This window comes from Syngnathus floridae, chromosome 3 (assembly GCF_059516105.1).
Source record: "Syngnathus floridae isolate MCC-2025c chromosome 3, RoL_Sflo_1.0, whole genome shotgun sequence".
NCBI lineage: Eukaryota > Metazoa > Chordata > Actinopteri > Syngnathiformes > Syngnathidae > Syngnathus > Syngnathus floridae.
In genome coordinates, this window is record NC_142415.1 from 17668008 (window position 1) to 17685293 (window position 17286).

At 41.9% G+C, this 17286-nt stretch overlaps 1 protein-coding gene and 2 long non-coding RNA genes across 3 annotated transcripts; 2 read left to right on the top strand and 1 right to left on the bottom strand.

The window, feature by feature from the left end:
• Nucleotides 1-269: 269 nt before the first annotated feature.
• irx5a (iroquois homeobox 5a) lies at nucleotides 270-3191 on the bottom strand. The gene is made up of 3 exons (XM_088371073.1): nucleotides 2517-3191; nucleotides 1644-2076; nucleotides 270-1258 (listed from the first exon to the last, which is right to left on the bottom strand). The coding sequence occupies exons 1-3, from the start codon at nucleotides 2811-2813 to the stop codon at nucleotides 573-575; spliced, it is 1416 nt and encodes a 471-aa protein (XP_088227199.1). The 5' UTR covers nucleotides 2814-3191; the 3' UTR covers nucleotides 270-572.
• A 109-nt stretch (nucleotides 3192-3300) lies between these two features.
• Nucleotides 3301-5832, top strand: LOC148400893 (uncharacterized). Its single transcript, XR_015857765.1, has 2 exons — nucleotides 3301-4653; nucleotides 5226-5832. It is a non-coding gene; the product is annotated as an uncharacterized LOC148400893 (long non-coding RNA).
• A 4388-nt stretch (nucleotides 5833-10220) lies between these two features.
• On the top strand, nucleotides 10221-12405 carry LOC148400894 (uncharacterized). Its single transcript, XR_015857779.1, has 3 exons — nucleotides 10221-10882; nucleotides 11887-11975; nucleotides 12057-12405. It is a non-coding gene; the product is annotated as an uncharacterized LOC148400894 (long non-coding RNA).
• The last annotated feature ends 4881 nt before the right edge of the window (nucleotides 12406-17286 follow it).

Sequence of the window (17286 nt, forward strand, 5' to 3'; positions counted from 1 at the left end):
GCCCGCCACCTGATTGCACCGCGTAAAACACGCGAGGTAATTGGCTTTAAACGGTTTATTATTTTGGAAACTTTTAATAAGAATAAATGTGATTCGTTTGATGTGATTAAAGAAATCGTGACCAAAGCGCAGTCTTTAAATATTATTTTTATCTTTAAATTAGGTCTCTTTTTGGTACCCCCTCAAGTGCAATAGAATTTGACGCGCTCGTCAGGTGCACACCCCACCCCCTATTTTTTTTTTATAGAAACACATTTGCACCCACAAAATAACTGCTGCACAAATATATTTATATAGTTTTTCCTCTCTCCATAATTTACTTCAAAGATAGCGTGTCGTCCATTTTTTTTAAATACAAAAAAATGCTACATTAAATATACATGTTTAATACAAATAACTTCGGCTGCAGCCTTAAGACCATTCTCGTTTACACTCGTTGGAAACTAAACAGTTTTTCTTCAATGAATGGGAGCGAATATAATGTTCAGACGTAAGTTTTTTTTCTTCTTTTGTTCTGTGTTTTTTTTTTTTTGAGAAATAAATTAAAAAGAAGTCAATTTTTTTTGGAGCTGTTAAATGTTTGACATACCTTTCTTCAGTTCGTAAGGAGGGTCTTTACAAAGCTCTACCTGCGTTTGGCCTCTCACTCTGTGGCTCTCCCTCACCAAAGCCTCAGCCCTACTTAATACAGTCTGGTTTAATCCATTGAAGTGCGCCGTGGAGGAGGGAGTGCTGCTGGGGCCGGAGCCGTGGAGGTGTCCGAAAGTGGCCCCGTGGTAGTTCGTGTAGCCCGGGTAGAAGGGCGACGCGTAATAAAGGGGCCGCGAAAGAACGCTGGGGGAGGATCGGGAAGGGGAGCCTGACGCGGGCCCCATGACGACCGGGCAAGGCTGCTGCTCGCTCCGCTGCAGTTGCTGCGCGTCTCCGCTGCTTTTGCAGCGATCCGACGAGGTGGCGATTTCAGCAAGGGACCACAGTTTGGGTTTGGGGGCCGAAGGGGGCGAGTGGATGACGGAGGTGGGCGCGTGGCTTAGGTCCGACGAAGGAGCCCCCGCCGCGCGTGGGGACGAAGTGGTAGGCTTGCCGCCGCAGGCGGAAGAGGAAGAAGAATCCAACAACAAGTCAGTAGTCCGCTCCTGCGGGTCCTCCGGTTCTTTAGACTCGGAGTCGCTCAGGAGGGGGTCCGCGTCCTTGGGGTGCAGGGGGTCCTCCTTGAAGCGATCGCAGCCTACGTCCCCTGGGTGCAGTGCTTTGGCATCTGCGAGGGCATGACGCAAACAACCTTCAGATGCGTAATAAAAATCATTTAAATATTCAGTCTAAGCTATTTAAAAAACGACTAAACAAACGACAATAATCATAATTTTGCTTTTAATGAGGCCAATCCACCGTTATTATGCATTTGGAGATAAATGGCGTGCTAAACACTTTGCATGAGCAGCACTTTCATGCGCTGGCAAGTCAAACGAGGGCAGTTCAAGGTGATTATTATTTAAAGCGATTGTCCCATTATAAATAATACACTGCCATTAACCAGCAATCAATTTTGCACCCTGAGTAGAAACGACTGCGATGAAAAATTGATGTTTTTTTTTTCTTTCTCCCCCCCCCTCTCTCCCACTGCGTGCATGTGCACCACCAACCTGCTTCAGTATCCGAGGATTCTTGCGTCTTGTCTCCGGTGGGTTTGAAGTTGTTATTATTATTTGGGGTCACGTCGTCGTCGTCGTTCTTCTCCAGGTCGATGTTCTCGTCCTCCTCCTCGTCCTCGCTGCGATTGCGCGGCGTCCACGTCATCTTGTTCTCCTTCTTGAGCCTCCTCCGGGCGTTGGCGAACCAGGTGGAGACCTGGGTCAGTGTCATCTTTGTGATGATGGCCAGCATGATCTTTTCACCCTTGGTCGGGTACGGGTTCTTGCGGTGCTCGTTGAGCCAGGCCTTGAGCGTGGCGGTGGCGTCACGCGTGGCGTTTTTGCGGTAGGCCGGGTCGCCGTACGGGTAAGAGCCCAGGGGCGCTGCGTACGGGTGGTACCCGATTGAGCCGGCCATACCCGTCGAATGGTCGTAGGGGGAACTCTGCATAGCACAATGCAGAAATATTCATGCACTCCCTTAATGCGCTATAACGCTGATTTGAATGACTTTAATATTCATTTGATATGGTTTTATTTGTGTTTTTAAAAAAAATCAATATGCAAATTATGGTCTTCTCAAAAACTATATGACGTGTCAGCATTTGTTTTTAAGCAGGCCATCATGCTGGGTGAACGCTCAAAAAAAAGCAAAATAAAAAAACAAAATGTTTTTTTTCTTGTGCAAGAAAATTTTAGAATAAAAAAATGAACATAATGATGCTAATTAATGCATGCATCCCTTTCGACCATTAAAAAGCACTAATCAACGCCCTCCCTCCAAAAAATACACCACACGTTTAAATGACAACTTTTCTCTATGATGACTTCCTCATCGAACACTTGAAACTTTTTATTTTTGAAAGATAAAAATTGTGTACTCACCACGTACGAGGTAAAAGTAGCCGCCGCAGCCGCCGCCGCGTCTGCGCCGTACGGCAAGTGGTGCGAGTTGTAGCCGGGCGAAGCGCCGCTGAAGGCGGCTGCGGCTGCAGCGGCGGCGGCCGCCGCGGAGGAGGCGGTGGTGGATCCGGCGTAGGGTGCAAACGCAGAGCCTGACGACGAGCGGCCGATCTCCTCCGTCCTGGGTCCCGAGATGACGCTGGTGCCGTAGGCTGCCGGGCACGAGTAGAGGGCCAGGGAGGCGGACGGCTGGTACAAGTAGCCCTGAGGGTAAGCCATAGCGACGGCAAGTTTAACACTGTCTCCCCTCCACTTTTGAGCTTTTTTTCCTTGCTTGTTTCCCCCCCCTCCTCAGCCTCTCATGGGCGCATAGAGACAGCCGTGTGTGGAGACCTGCTGCCTCCTTTTCCTCCCCCTGAAAAAAATCTCCAGTTGTTTCTTTTTCTTTTTGGGTGAAAGTTCTTGCAGATCCTCTCTTCTGGTGTCCGCGTGGCTATTTTGCTTTCGGCCGTCAAGCAGACTTTTTAGGGGGGCTTCGCCTGCCCTGCATGGGAAAATCTAGTCGCGTATGCCAAGATGCTAAGTTGGAAATTGAGGAGCCTACTTCGCTGCACAGCACGCTCCTCCTCCCCGTGCTCCTCCGCCTCCCTCCTCTTGAGGGGTGTAGTCACTGCAAAGTGGAGTGAGCGCTCGCTCAAAGCGCCCCCCCCCCCCCTCTCTCTCTCTCTCTCTCGCTCTCTCTCTCTCTCGCTCTCTCTCTCTCTCTCTCGCTCTCCAACATCTCTCGCGTTAACTAACATTATTTCATTTCTCACTTATATATATATATATATATTTATTGGTCTTCACACGCTCCCTCCCCAAGTGGAACAATGCAACGGCTCATTTCTGATGGCGACATCACGCCAGTCCTGGCAACTTTTTTGTTTCCTCTTCCATATATATATTTTTTCCTGCACACTCCACTCGACTGCTTTCGAGAGAGTCACAACCAGGATTTATTTTTCAATGTACTTTAATATTTTTTTTTATCCACTCTTTATCTGATTCGTTTTTGTACTTTCCGTGTGTTTTTGCGCGTAGAAAAACAGCTTGAGATTCTGCAACGATGCGTATTCAGGTGGATTTTTAAAAAATATATCATTTTATTTGTGCGCGGTATCTTTGCCTGTGCTCAAGTGGAAGTACAAGCGTGCGTCTTCGTGAGTGTGATCGTGTGGCAGTAATTACCAAAGTGTGTGTCAGGGTGTGTGAGAGCGGTGCGTCGTATTTAAACAGATTGCGCACATTCGTTAGGGTCCATTTATGCTTTAAAACAAAATAGCCCATTATATTTTTTCTGAAATGTTATTTTCAATTCTTATATATCTGCCTGTTAGTTTGGAAATGCTATGCTACGTATTGTTAGATTTATTCTTATTTTATGTGTTAAATTGTCTTGATTATTGCACATGCATGATTCATTTTTCATTATTGTCATTCCGTTTATTTTTAAATAATTTATTGTTTGTCAGATTGGCCACACAACTAATTTGGCAAAGATAAATAGTATATGCATATTAATATACTTTATTAAAAAATCTTGTGCATTAATCAGATTTATTTGATTTAGCGCGCACGAATGGTGTAAAGAATATTTTTTTCGGGGGGTGGACTGTATTATCTTTAATATAATATGTTCATATATTATGATTCAAAGCAGTGTATTTTCTCCGCGTGTGTGGATTGCCTCTGCCGTCTAGTTCAAGTCCCCGTTAAGCCGAAAGGGATCGCTGTAGGCGCTGCTAAAGAGTGTGTGCGCGCGACTGGTGATCACGTGGTAAAAAAAAAAATCTACAGCGCAAATAAAGGGGGGAAAAGAGTGATGACGCAGGAACAGAGAGGAATGGAGGCAGCCTTTTCAAAAAGAAGGAAAAAGCGGAGAGAGGAGCAGGGGAGGGCTAAACAAAAGCGAGTGGAGCGCCTAATGATCAGATGACAGCGCGGCACAGCAGCATGATGCTGACACCAATACAAGACTCATCGGAATAGGACCTTTTATTTATTTAGTTTTATTGCATAAATGCTAATTGCATTAATCATACAGTGGGGAGTCATTGTGACAACTGCACACACACAGGTGAGTGTGTATTTTTGTTTCCTAAATTGATAGCTCATATGTTTGAGTAGTCTATATTTAATTCATTACTTTGTGCACCCTTGAAAACTTTTTTCTTGCATCAGAAGCCAATATGAATGTGATTTTTTTTTTAAGTGGTGCACAAAAAAATGCTTGAAGTATTCATGGGATTTTGTCCTAAACCGATTAGTTGACACCAATTTTTCTTTGATGTATTAGCTGAGGGCTTTTTGCCATTTGGAAGTCAATTGAAATTCAAAACAGTTCCCCTCAGCCCTCCCCCCCCCCCCTTAAATGCCCCTCCCTCAATCCAAAATAATGCTTTGGGGGCTCTAAATTGATGTGACTTATTTTTTCCTTGAATACTCATTTGTATTATGTTTATCATTAATTATTTTGACCATTGAAATGCTAGAGGGAGGATTAATATTCAATGATTATACTATATATATAAATATATAAAATCAGATCTATGAAGATGAATTCGACTCACACATACTGTTTTGTGAATTACAATGAAAGAGTGTGCTTTTCTGATCTCCTTTTCCTTTCCTTTACTGACCTGGATGAAGATGTATGGGGTTCATCAGATGGCGCCGCCCACCCTCATGGGGCTGAATGGCAGACTGCTGGATGCACTAAGTGATGAAATGATGACCCCATTATGAGAAGCGGCTCCAAAATTAGGGGGTATCGGCCAAAGATTGCAGACCGCCGCCATCCTCCTCCTCCTCGTCTTGCTCGCCCTGCTGCACACATGATGATTGATTCGCTTGAGATGGATCACAGGAAGCAGCTATTGATTTTTCTTCTCCCTGCCTATAGTGTTTTATGAAGAAAATACTTATTTACACTTGGGTGTTATCCAGACTTACTCAATATCCACTTTTTAGGGGGAGGATAAAGGATCTAATTGTCCTTGCTCGTTGACGTGACAAATGACCTGTAATATTATTTCGGTAGGGAGTCAATAGGTGGGCTGACTAAATGAATATTGATTGGTTATAATGAAGCCCAAGTGTGAATGGGAGCGCCTTCCCGGGGCCTTGCAGTCAGCATTCATATGTGATGATGCCAGACGTACATGACAGAGACAAAATACAGTCAAACAAGGGACGTTTTAAAATAATTATTTTGTAATTGTGAAAATAAAATAATCATATTGTACCCATCATAAAAGTTTTGCTAACTGTAAAATCAGTATTTTACCATGTATATGATACATGTAAAAATAAAGCTACACTAAAACCAAACCAAAAAAATGGCACCACATAGCAGCAGTACCCTAAAAATACATTTTTTTTGTTTTATGATAAATTCAAAAGTAGGTTAATGGTATTGTTGCCAGCAAGTCAATAATCTGAATGGTGATTTTTCACATTCTTAACTGTCATACAAATGAAAAAACAAGTTAACCATCGTTCAGCAAGACTAAAGTGCCAACTAAAATTATGTGATTCAGTCATGATGGAAATGTAGTTTCCACAAAATTGTCAGTAAGAAATTTCTGAAGGTGAGCCAGCATTCTGCACTGTATATTTAACTTTCTTAACTTGCATACAAGTGTAAAAAAAAAAGTTAAAAGCTGTGTTGTGAAACATAAAATGTGTTGATTATATGTGTGTGAATGTGTCCATGGATGTGAATTGTTGTTCGAGATGCTAACAACCGCCGCACTGCACACATTTGCACCAACTGGAATTGGAAAAAAAGGAGAGTAGCGCTCAGCTTGCATATATACTGTATGTGAGGCATAATGAAATTTGACGAGGTTGGTGATAGATCACAGCCCAGGTAATGTAAACACATTAATCCCTCAGGGTTCACCCACTCTTTAGCCCTCCCCACCCCAGACCCCCGATCTTCCCCTCTCTACTCCATGCTCATCATCTTCCCTAAATGTGTTATTGGAGCACAAAACCAGAAGCAGCCTTAATCTGTCAACATGGCCTTTAATTGGACCACCGGAAGAAAAAAAAAAAGAAGAAAAACGGTGCCACTCCTAAGTGCACACATGCCATACGAAGGAAGTTCATCTGGCGAGAGCTCGGGAGGCATAATTAAAAGTAGCTTTTAATAGGCTTGTAATGCAGAGCTGACTTTAAGTAGAGGGCAGACATGTGAGGGGGCTTGTAAACGATATGCCACCGCCATCTGACATCATGCCACCCCCCACCACCGCTACGGTCACCAAAAACAAGGCTGGGAAAAACCTTCACACATTCCATTTTTGTCATTTAAACAGACCACTGACACCTTCAAGAGTATTTCTAATGTTGTTCTTTTGTCTGTTGTGTTCAAGGTAGAACTCTGACATCACCCCCCCACCATTTCTCCTATCTTGGATGTGGAGAGATGTCATCACTGGGACCCAATTGAACGTTTACAAATTAGATCATAATCTTTTTTTTTTTTTTTTAAAGTTGCATTTTGCATTTCATTTAGCTGTCACAAGTAAAAATAAAACATTTTAATTTAATTTAATTTAGACACAGTTAAATGATAAAAAAATCTCAAAACTGATTTTTATTATTTTAAACTGTGGTTTTGCTGGGCTTGGAGGAGGTGTGGTGTCACGTTCTCTTTTGCATTCCACAGCAGCCGCATTGTTGTTGTTTATTTTGCTCAGGACACTCTTTGATACGGTGTCGTCTTACCATTTTGCTTGCTGCCAGCTGTGTTTCATAATGCCATTAGAAATTCAAATAGGCACGCTTTTCATTCTCCTGAGTCAGCAACTTTCATTAACTCCTTGTGGTGCTGAAACTATAATCCCTCAAAACTATGAACAAAACAAAACAATGCCTTTTCACTGGAGTGTTATGCATGACTGCTGGCAAAAATGTCATTATGGTGCCCCATTTTAGTTTTAACAGTAATTGAGGCACAAAATATGATCCATAACACTTTAATATTAGTTTAAAGTTTATTTTGGAGAAAAACGGCACCATGTGTGTGTGTATGTGTGTTAAAAGTCCCAATGATTGTCACACACACAACTGGGTGCGTCCATGTGATGAAGACTCTCCACCAACAAACCAGGCTAAACTTGGCACATCAGCCACAAACAAAGATGCATCACTTACCACACAGTTCCTTGACACCAATTATTACTTTCCTATTATCCAGGGCTTTGGCGCCATCTTGTGGATTCTTGGATTATTACAGAAAGGTTGGTAGGTCGGTAGGTAACCAGTCATCACTCCAAAACATACCGCCGAATGTTATTCTAAATTTTTAATTTATTAATCTTTCACCGCTTGATAGTTTACCGTCTTTGCCATAAACTTTCAATCCCGAGAGCTAATTGCGGGTGTAAGTGAATATTTAAAAGTCAAACATGTCGAAAATGTCAGATGAATTTGGACAAGGCGCAGATGTTCCTCTCATGCGTTGCCAAGTCTTCCTCGAAAGAGTGAAGATTGTTTTTGTCCGACATCCAAAGCAGAAAATTCCTGACACCTGGTGCATATTTAGTTGGTGTTTTAAGATATTTCCCCTAACTTTTCATGTCTCTTTCCACTCAGCTGTGCCACTCAAAGATTTACAATCCCTAATACACTGGAACCTCAAAAGTGGTATTATTTGGAGTACAGTGGGGTTAGCTGGGTAAAGTCAATCAAAAGTCAATCAAAATTTGGAATTCATAACATGATTATCGTGTGAGACTTAGTCAGCTCACTGAGTATCTGAAGCAGGGGTGTCAATCTCATTTCGGTCACCACATTTAAGTTCCTTAGGTGGCTGTTGTGACAGTGAAACCATAAAGATGTGTAATCACATTATTGCAAATCCACAACAAATTGATTTGCTTGCACTATTTTGACAGATTAAAAGTGAAGACAATTTAGCAACAAATTCGAGCAATAGACTTATGCTTTAGTGGGCCACAAAAAATGATGTAATGGGCCAGATATGACCCCCCGGGCCACGGGTTTAACGCCTGTGAGCTGAATGATGTTTATTATTATTAATTTGCAATTCTGATGGAGTGTAGTTGTCCTAATCATTTGCTTACCCCTCTCTTCATATACTTTTTCAAAGAGGTATGAATGCTTAAATGACATGACATTCAATCTTCGAATCAAACGCTTCTTGCAAGTCTCAGGACCGATTTTGATGGCCTACGTAATTATTGGCAGCTGTTTCAAAGGCAGCAAACTCAAGAAAAAGATGAAGATTTGTTTTGTTGTTGCTGTAATCAAGTGCATGCAATGTCGACGTGAATTTGGAACATCAAATAAACAGCTGCTACACGGATAAAATAAAGGATTTATGCTCTTCTTCGCAATCATTTCATCTCATTCTGTTATCAACCTGAAATTATCACTGTGTGCCATTACATCGGACGTACAGTAATAGGGTACATAATAATAAAATAACTATATAAATAAAATATAAATAAATATAAATACAATTCATTGATTAATTTTAGTATTTTTTAACAAAATAATACATACACTTAAATAATTTTGTCTATTAAATGTATATATAAAGGCCTATAGATTAGTCATTCGACGATACTTCGCCTTTTTTGTTTGCTAATTGTATTTCCAAGTAAAAACCTTGGTGGAACTTAAATATTGTGATAGCTCCTCCATAAAAACACATTGCATGTTTCAGGTCGGGTGAGCTCACACTATTTATGTTGACACATGCAACTCCTTCGCCAGTCTCCTGATGCAAATGCAATGGAGACGTTAGCAAAGCAAGGCAAGCGTGGCCCCATAAAGGCTGCGAGCTGCAAACACTCGGCACAGACAACTATCACTAATCACTCCCAGAGCAGTGCGGCGTGTAATTACTCCGCCAAACGTTTTTGCCTTTTCACAGCTTAGCACCGGGAGCCCTGACCCCCCGCGCTTCCTCGTCTTTCCTCGCCACGCTACATGTGGAAGGGGAGGATGCCCCCCCCAACACCCCCAACCTCTTTTTCCATTTTTTTTTTTTTTTTATTCTTCACCAAGGGACTGAGCAAGCGGAGCTTCTCAGCATTGAAGGGCTGTTGACTTAAGGCCATTTTTATCTGCAAGGGTATTTTACCCTTTGAGGTACGCTCCAGGAGACATGCCCAAAACTGTGGCTTGGTACGTAGGTCGATTGAAAGGTCACGGCTCGGCTTACATCGGGTACAGTAACTAAACAAACAACAGCTTTTCTAGCGTGTAAATGGGGATGGATTTGAAACCAAATGAAAACTTGCTTCTATTTGAAACACTACAAACTGTACTCTCTGAAAATGGAACTCTGGCTTTTCTGTATGATCACGCGACAAACATGCAGCATCTAGCCCAGGGGTTGGGAACCTATGGCTCGCGAGCCAGGTATGGCTCTTTTGATGATTGCATCTGGCTCGCAGATTTAGGCTCTTCAGACAAAACATATTACAACTTGTTTTAATCCAGCCATCAATTTTTCACGGCTAAATCCTGTTCAGGGCTGCAGGAGAAACTTGTCCATTGTTTTATATGGATAATAGCCTACAGGTAAACGCCCCCTTTAAAATTGCTCAGGAGCCGAGGAGCAACTGTCCATTGTTTCAATTGGATAATAGCCTACAGGTAAACGCCCCCTTTTGAATCCCTTCGACAAGAAAAGACGATTATTGTACATTTCAGAATGAATGGACCTAAGAATTCGCCTTTGTGGAGGGAGCAGGTTCTGCGGTGTGTCTAATTTGCAATGACAAAATTGCATCGATGAAACGGTGCAATGTAAAGCCGCACTTCGACACGCGCCATGCTACCTTTGCATCAAAAAAAAAAAAAAAAAAAAAACCTGCGGGAGACAGCAGAAAGAAAGCGTGCCTTGAGCTACTGAGCAAGGTGCAAGCAAGCCAGCAGCAGCTCCGCGCATGGACCCGGCCGGCAATGTGATCATAATTCCGCTAGCTTTGCTGGATCTTTAGTAATAATGAGGAACGGAAAACCATTCACAGATCGCGAGTATGCTTAAACGTTAATGGAAAAACTTCAACCCGAAGACCAGCTGATTCTCAAAACTTGGAACGCGCTTCCTGTCACATGTCGGGTATTGGTGCATTGACCATGTTTGGATCTGCGTATGCATGTGAGCAGTCGTTCTCACATCTTCTAAACATCAAGAACAATCTACGATCACGTTAAACGGATGAAGGTCTCAACGCTTGCATGAAGCTTAACCTCACCAAGTACCAACCAGACTACAAAGACATCTGCAAATCCATGCAGCACCAGAAGTTGCATTAATGGTGAGTAATATGACATTATTTAAAATAAATAAATTCAGAGGGTTATTATACAGACATTCAGTTGAATTTACTTTTAAAATATATTATTTTTATATATATTATTATATTTTATTATATATATATTCTGACTGAAACAAATTTCCAAATATTTTTTCTTTATGGCTCTCTTAGTCAAAAAGATTCCAGACATTGGTGAGCGACGAGCAGTCGCCATCATTAACCAGTTCAAATGTCACAAAAAGTTGGATTGTTTGAACTTTTGGGGGATGTTTTTACCCACAGTTCAATTTAATGCAAAATTGCTTGTTGAGAATTCAAGGCACTGCAATAGTTTGATGCTCATATTTTAAATGTGTCATTGTGAGTTTCCAGGTGTCTTACTATGCACATGAAATATTTGATCGAAACAGCCTAGTATTGTTCGAGCACGTTTCCACCTAAGCCTGTCCAAAAATATGTCAGTTTTGTAATGCCAAAGCTGAGTTTGGTTTCCGTTACCATGACGACTACTTGTTGAGCTCTGAGTCTCAAATAGCAAAATTTGAAATGAATAGGCCTTTTTTCAAAATGACAGTGCCACCTAGTGGACTGGCATGTATATGACAGTTTTTCTACTTTTATGCATCTTGTCTGTATGTAAAATCTTTGCAAAAAAAGCAAACAGAAAAAGACACAAAACAGCAAGAGGTAAAGAGGAGAATTCCGATCGGTGCTTCCGGCTTTGTGGAAGGCCATTTTGAAACCACTTTGAAACCTTAGCCACCCGGAGATCAGAAATAGAATTATTGACTGCATGAGTTCTTAGAGCTCACACACATGCGACAGAGGGGGGCATCTCCAAGCTGCGTGCTCATTAATTTTACATCAGGAGAAAAATCACATTCTGCCGGCTCTTTTTAGTGTCACCGGGTCGTGCTGTTGTTGTATAATAATTCCTTTCATGTGTCGCCAAGTGCAGGACACGTAATTCCCCGTCTTCCTTCCCTCCTATTTACTCGCATTAGCCATGCGGCTGATCCCGTCGGCAGTCTGCTCGTAAAATGACACCATGCAAATGTACGAAGGCGTCGAGCGACTCCGCCTTGGCAAGCAGGTAGGCTTCGGGGAGCGCCGGCATCCCATAATGACTATTAGCTGGATTTCACAGTTTGCTTGTGATCTGCTGCAACGACAGGAGGGGGGAAGCCCCAAGAAGGATGGGTGTGCCAGTATCCCTTCTTTAATAAGTCACGTGGGCCACAAACACAAAAGAAGAACAGGCATTGTCAGGAAGTTTGAAATGGCACCATTCAAGTCCAGTTTGCCCTTCGAAAAGTGCCCTCGCGTGTTCTTCCAATGCTTTGTTGGAAGGATTTTGTCATTGCTGAGGTTCTAACTAGCAGGAAGCATACATACATGCTTATAGTGTCATTTTTTCCCCCAGAAACAAATCAATACATAACATGCCATTTAAATGTATTTACATTGTCCAAAACATACTTGGCGTACAAAATGTTTCATTTTATTCTTTATTTGCAATTGTATTCTAGAGCCACAATCTGTGGGTGAAAGAATGAATAAATAAATAAACAAGCAGGACAGAGAAACTTTAATCAATTTAAACTTTAATCAATTTAGAAATAATGCTCAAACCCCAGATTATTTTAATTCTTGATTTAAAACTTTTATAAATTTCGACATTTGTGATCTAGATAATGCTTTATTTTGTCGAAGATTATATACAAGCCAATTTTAGACACTTGAATCCCCACACCATCCTAATAAACACAACAGTTTATTTTTTATTTTTACATTTTATTTAAATATGCATATCATATATTGAATTTGAATATATTTTCCTTTTTTTATTCATTTAACATTGTATTAATTACCACTAATAATAAATATATGGAACACATTCAAAACATTGCCATATATACAGGAATGATTTCACTTGTGCAATGAGAGGAAAAGCCTGAGAACAAACACAAAGCAAGGACATGGCGTCAACAGAAAGTTGGAGTCCATCTTGCCCTTGAAAAAAATGCCCACACTTAGAATGACTAAAAACCCTGATTAGATTTGCCTCGTTATTCCTTCCGCTGATTGAGTTATGTCTAACTGAATGGAGGACCTGTTTTCATATTCCGCCGTCCCGCCGGCACAATGGAAACGGACATTTTATAGCCGAAATGATCATTTCGGCGTATTATGAACGCATAATATATCCTTATCAGCGCTTCACCTCGGAGTCATCTCGGACGTATTGTGGCGCTGCTCGCTGCTGTCGTACAAGTTCATTTAGATTGCAGCTACAGCGTTAAAGAGCGATCTTGTAAAAGCTTTTCACAAAGAACCACCCCATTTTTTTTTTTTTATCACTGATATAGTAATTTCACTTCATCAGTCACTTGTGACTAAAAATACATCAGGGATTAGCTCCTCGGCCGAGGCGGCTTTGATAACATAATGGCAGCCGCTTGCAGTCATCTGATATGTGCAGAGTACACATGCAGTAATACCACGGGGCAGAGAGTGCGATCCGTCTCGTGAAAATGACGCGTCTTGGATTTTTAATTCCTTTGTCGGAGCGTTTTGCAAAGATGAAAACACACGCGCCCGCGTTTCCACTTATTAGCTCTGGTCCTTGAGGGCAAAATGACAAGAGGTTACTGGAAGACTATGTGTTTAATTAATTGAAAAAATGCTTAAATTGCTTTTACAGTTGTTATTGGGGGGTGGTAGGAAAAAAAAAATGTGAATCTGTGTTGCCAGTGCTCTGTAATTAGCACCCGCGGGAATTAAATATTTAGCATTAGCTACGTTGTAGCACGCGGGACACAAATTTCCTGTTTTAACTCTGAAAATCGAGCCTGTGTGTGTGTGTGTGTGGACAGCTGTGCAAAAGAGGGGAACGGTGAGACTTCCCCCCCTAGCGCCATCCGGGGGTCCTTCCACATCACACGTGTAAGAGATATGGCAGTTGTACTCCCGAGGGCCGCGGCGTTACTCCTGACTATTTAGTTTTCTAATTAGGCTGAAGGCCTTCGTCCACGCCTGCCACCGCCGCGGCAGCCAAAAGGGAATTTCCTCTCATACGTGTCAAAAGGCAAAGAGAGAGCCAAAGACAAAAAATTAGAGAGGAATGTGCAGTGAGAGGACTCGAGGGCTTTTGTTTACAGACTTTAATTACATGTTTGCTCGATATAGCGACTCCGCTGCAGTGTTAACGATGTGTAACGGCGGATGGCAAACTTTTAGAAATGACTTTTTTTTTTTTTTTTTAAGCCTCTTTGGTCAAGCGGACCGCTCGGAGACGTCAGCTGTTGGTTTTGTCGGCTTGCGTCAGGTTACCCACTAATGAGCCAAAATAAGGGTTATCCCAACTTTGTAAGACCCTGATCTTTTGTCCACGCTCGGGGATTTAGGCTCAAAGTTAAACGGGAAGGTGTGTTATTGGACTTCAACTCCATTCCAAAGAGCGTTGAAAGTCATTAAAAGCTCTCGTTTCAATTTTAAACCCCATAGAGCCGCCATTGAAATGGACACCATGGATTAGTCACTCAAGAGGGAGATGATAAACAAAATCACCTATTTAAGGGGTGCCTATTATGAAGATTGACTGCCTCCACCAGTGACAATAAATAAAAAAAAAAATCTTAGTTGTGGTTTGCGTTTGCTTCGTAGTTTACTTTAATTAGTGCAACATTTTTTACATGTCAGCCCAATAAGCTAAACCTGAGCCAAAGTCTCTGTCTCTTAAAATTCGAAAGGAATAATTCAATTAACATAACAACATGGTTGCACTGTGTTACTTGTTTTGACACAACGTTGTCTGGCATGGCTCAAGCACTTCAGAGTGTTTCAAATCCATGTTTCAGGGGATTATTTAAAGCTCAGAGAATTGGGATGGGAGGTGGCAATGAAAAAAAAATCCAAGCGGAAAATTAGCGCCCATTCAACTTCAGGCAATACTTTTCTCCAGAGGCCAATATGTTAATTAAAGGAGCTCAACCCCCAGATTATTTTATTCCATCAAAAGTCTGCGCTGAATTTTCAGCAATTCGAAGCCACTCAAGGTGGCCACTGAGGGGGAAAATGGGCATCTATTGAAAATATTTCAAAAATAAACCATGCAATGAAATATTTTTCAGTACTAAATCATACTTCTTGGTCTCCCTGACAGTCACTAGCGTCATGTCGCTGTCATAAAAAGCACCTTGGCTGGACGCGGCGCGTCCCGGGGAAATTTTGCGGCTTGACGCCGACCATCCTGGTCGGTCTCGTCAGCGACAACAATAACCTCCATTCCTTCTAACTTGTCTTTACATTCCCAAGCAAAACTAAATAAGAAGCTTCGACACTGTTGAGTAATTTGCGTTCCCAAGATGATGCAGCTCATCTGGCCTCAATGTGGCCTCGACAGGCTGAGTTTCAGACACAAGTGTCTATTTAAAGAAGCACTGGCACACTACTTGCATCGTGCAACAGAACCTCCTCGGTAAACGTTTACAATTAGTTAAACATTTTTTAAAAAATTCAGTAATAACTTCTAAAAAAGGGATAGCTTATGTCAGTTTCGTGAACTGAATAATGTGAACAAGTGCAACCAATAGTTTAAATAGTCTGAATGCGTTTATTTCTTTTGACTCTGTTAGCCAGCTGCTGAGCTGCACTGTAGTTGTTTACTGAGTAGCTGTGTGGCTACAAGGCAAGAAACTCTACAATACTGAAAGTTCCATACTAAAAAAAAAAAAGCAATTGCAGCGTGTTCGAGGGCCTTTGTGCGGCTAGCAAAACTGCACAAGCTATAGTTAAAAAAAATGAAATACCGAATAAAACAGAGGGGCTCTGCTTAAATTGCCGTAAATTTAAAATCGCAAGTGCGATCCACATGGCAAGAAATGTTTTATAGCAGCAACCGTCCTTTCATTTTTAGATTTCCTATTGGAGCACCTGTCATCTATTTTTCTTGGCAAGGGCACACCCCAGTGCCAGGTCTACTTTCTTGTGTGTGTGCGTTGTCCATGTGTATATGTGTGTGTGTGTTTCTTTTTACATGTGTGTATAAGATGAAACAGCCGACAAGGAGCCAGAGTGATCACACAGACAGACAGGGTGAGTGACAGACAATACCTGCTGTAAAATTCCCTCACATCTCCCCCTTATCTGTATTCACATATCTCGCCTGTTTCCGCCGCCGCAAAACCTGAGCCCACACCGCCGTCTAGATCTTTTTGGCACGCCGCCCCGTTTACTTTCATTCGTTTTATTTCTCTCGGCTTTGCACCCGTGAAAACATATTTGCTAGCTTTTGTTCGTAAGTGACGGAAAAGGCTCATTTATGCTCATTCGGGTACCATTTTTCTGTCACGCTCCTTACGGATGCATCGCAAGTGTTGCAGTATCACCAGAAAACCATAGGGGCAGTGTTGAGGTTTGAGGTGAGGTAATTTTACAGAAATGGTGGGTACCACTGAAAAAGATGGCGGTAGTTAACAGTCATACAGATCACCACCACTTTATTTTTGAAACACATTTTATGACAGTGCTCTCTATTTTTTTCACATTTTATTGGGCCAGTAAAAATTACGCCCTGTGGTCAAAAAAAAAAAAAGACTGCCATTGGCCCAGCAGTAATGTTGGCATGAGAAAGGCCTGTCTCCCTAAACAGGGTAATTTTGGCTAGGAAAAAAAAACAAAACACCAACAATCAGGACACACCAGATGATGAGAAATTTTCAAAATTCCAACTTCACTGACTTCTGTGTGAAAGGCAAAGCCAAATTCCAGAAATTAGCTTTAGCACTGATGCTAACTGTTTAACAGTGTTAACTATGATGAGCCATTTTTGGAACCTGTATGAAAAAGACTTTTGTTCTCTCTTTTGCACTATTTATACAAAACACTTAAAAGTGTGGACAAGACAGCTCATGTCTCGATTTTTCCTTCCCTCCTACATGACTGACTCTTGTCCTAAAACTTCTCGAAAACCCAGGCGGTGTGACGAGACACCCGGAGGACACCGCGACACAGCAGTGGCTCAAAGTAGATTAGGTTTGTTGTGCGAGATCTGGGTTTCAGGTTTGACTTCAGTAATGTGTCGTTTAATTTCTCCGGGAATTGTTTTGACAAAACAAGTTAACGTTAAAACAACAAGGAAAAAGAAATCTGTGCGTGTGTTTTTTCCCATGCTCATGTGAAGCGCATGTCAGTCATCAGCGAGGTGTTACAGCAAATGTGACATCAGAACCCTGGAGGGCTTGCACTCTGCGAGAGGCTTTTTGATATGATTTCTGTGAACTGAGAGTTTAACGGAAAAAGAAAGGCAGCTGCCGGCGTCTCTGTTGTCGGAGAGAACGGAGGAAGAATAAACTCTATACAAACACTGGAGGTGAGACAAAAGGTGCTTTCAGCGAATCGCT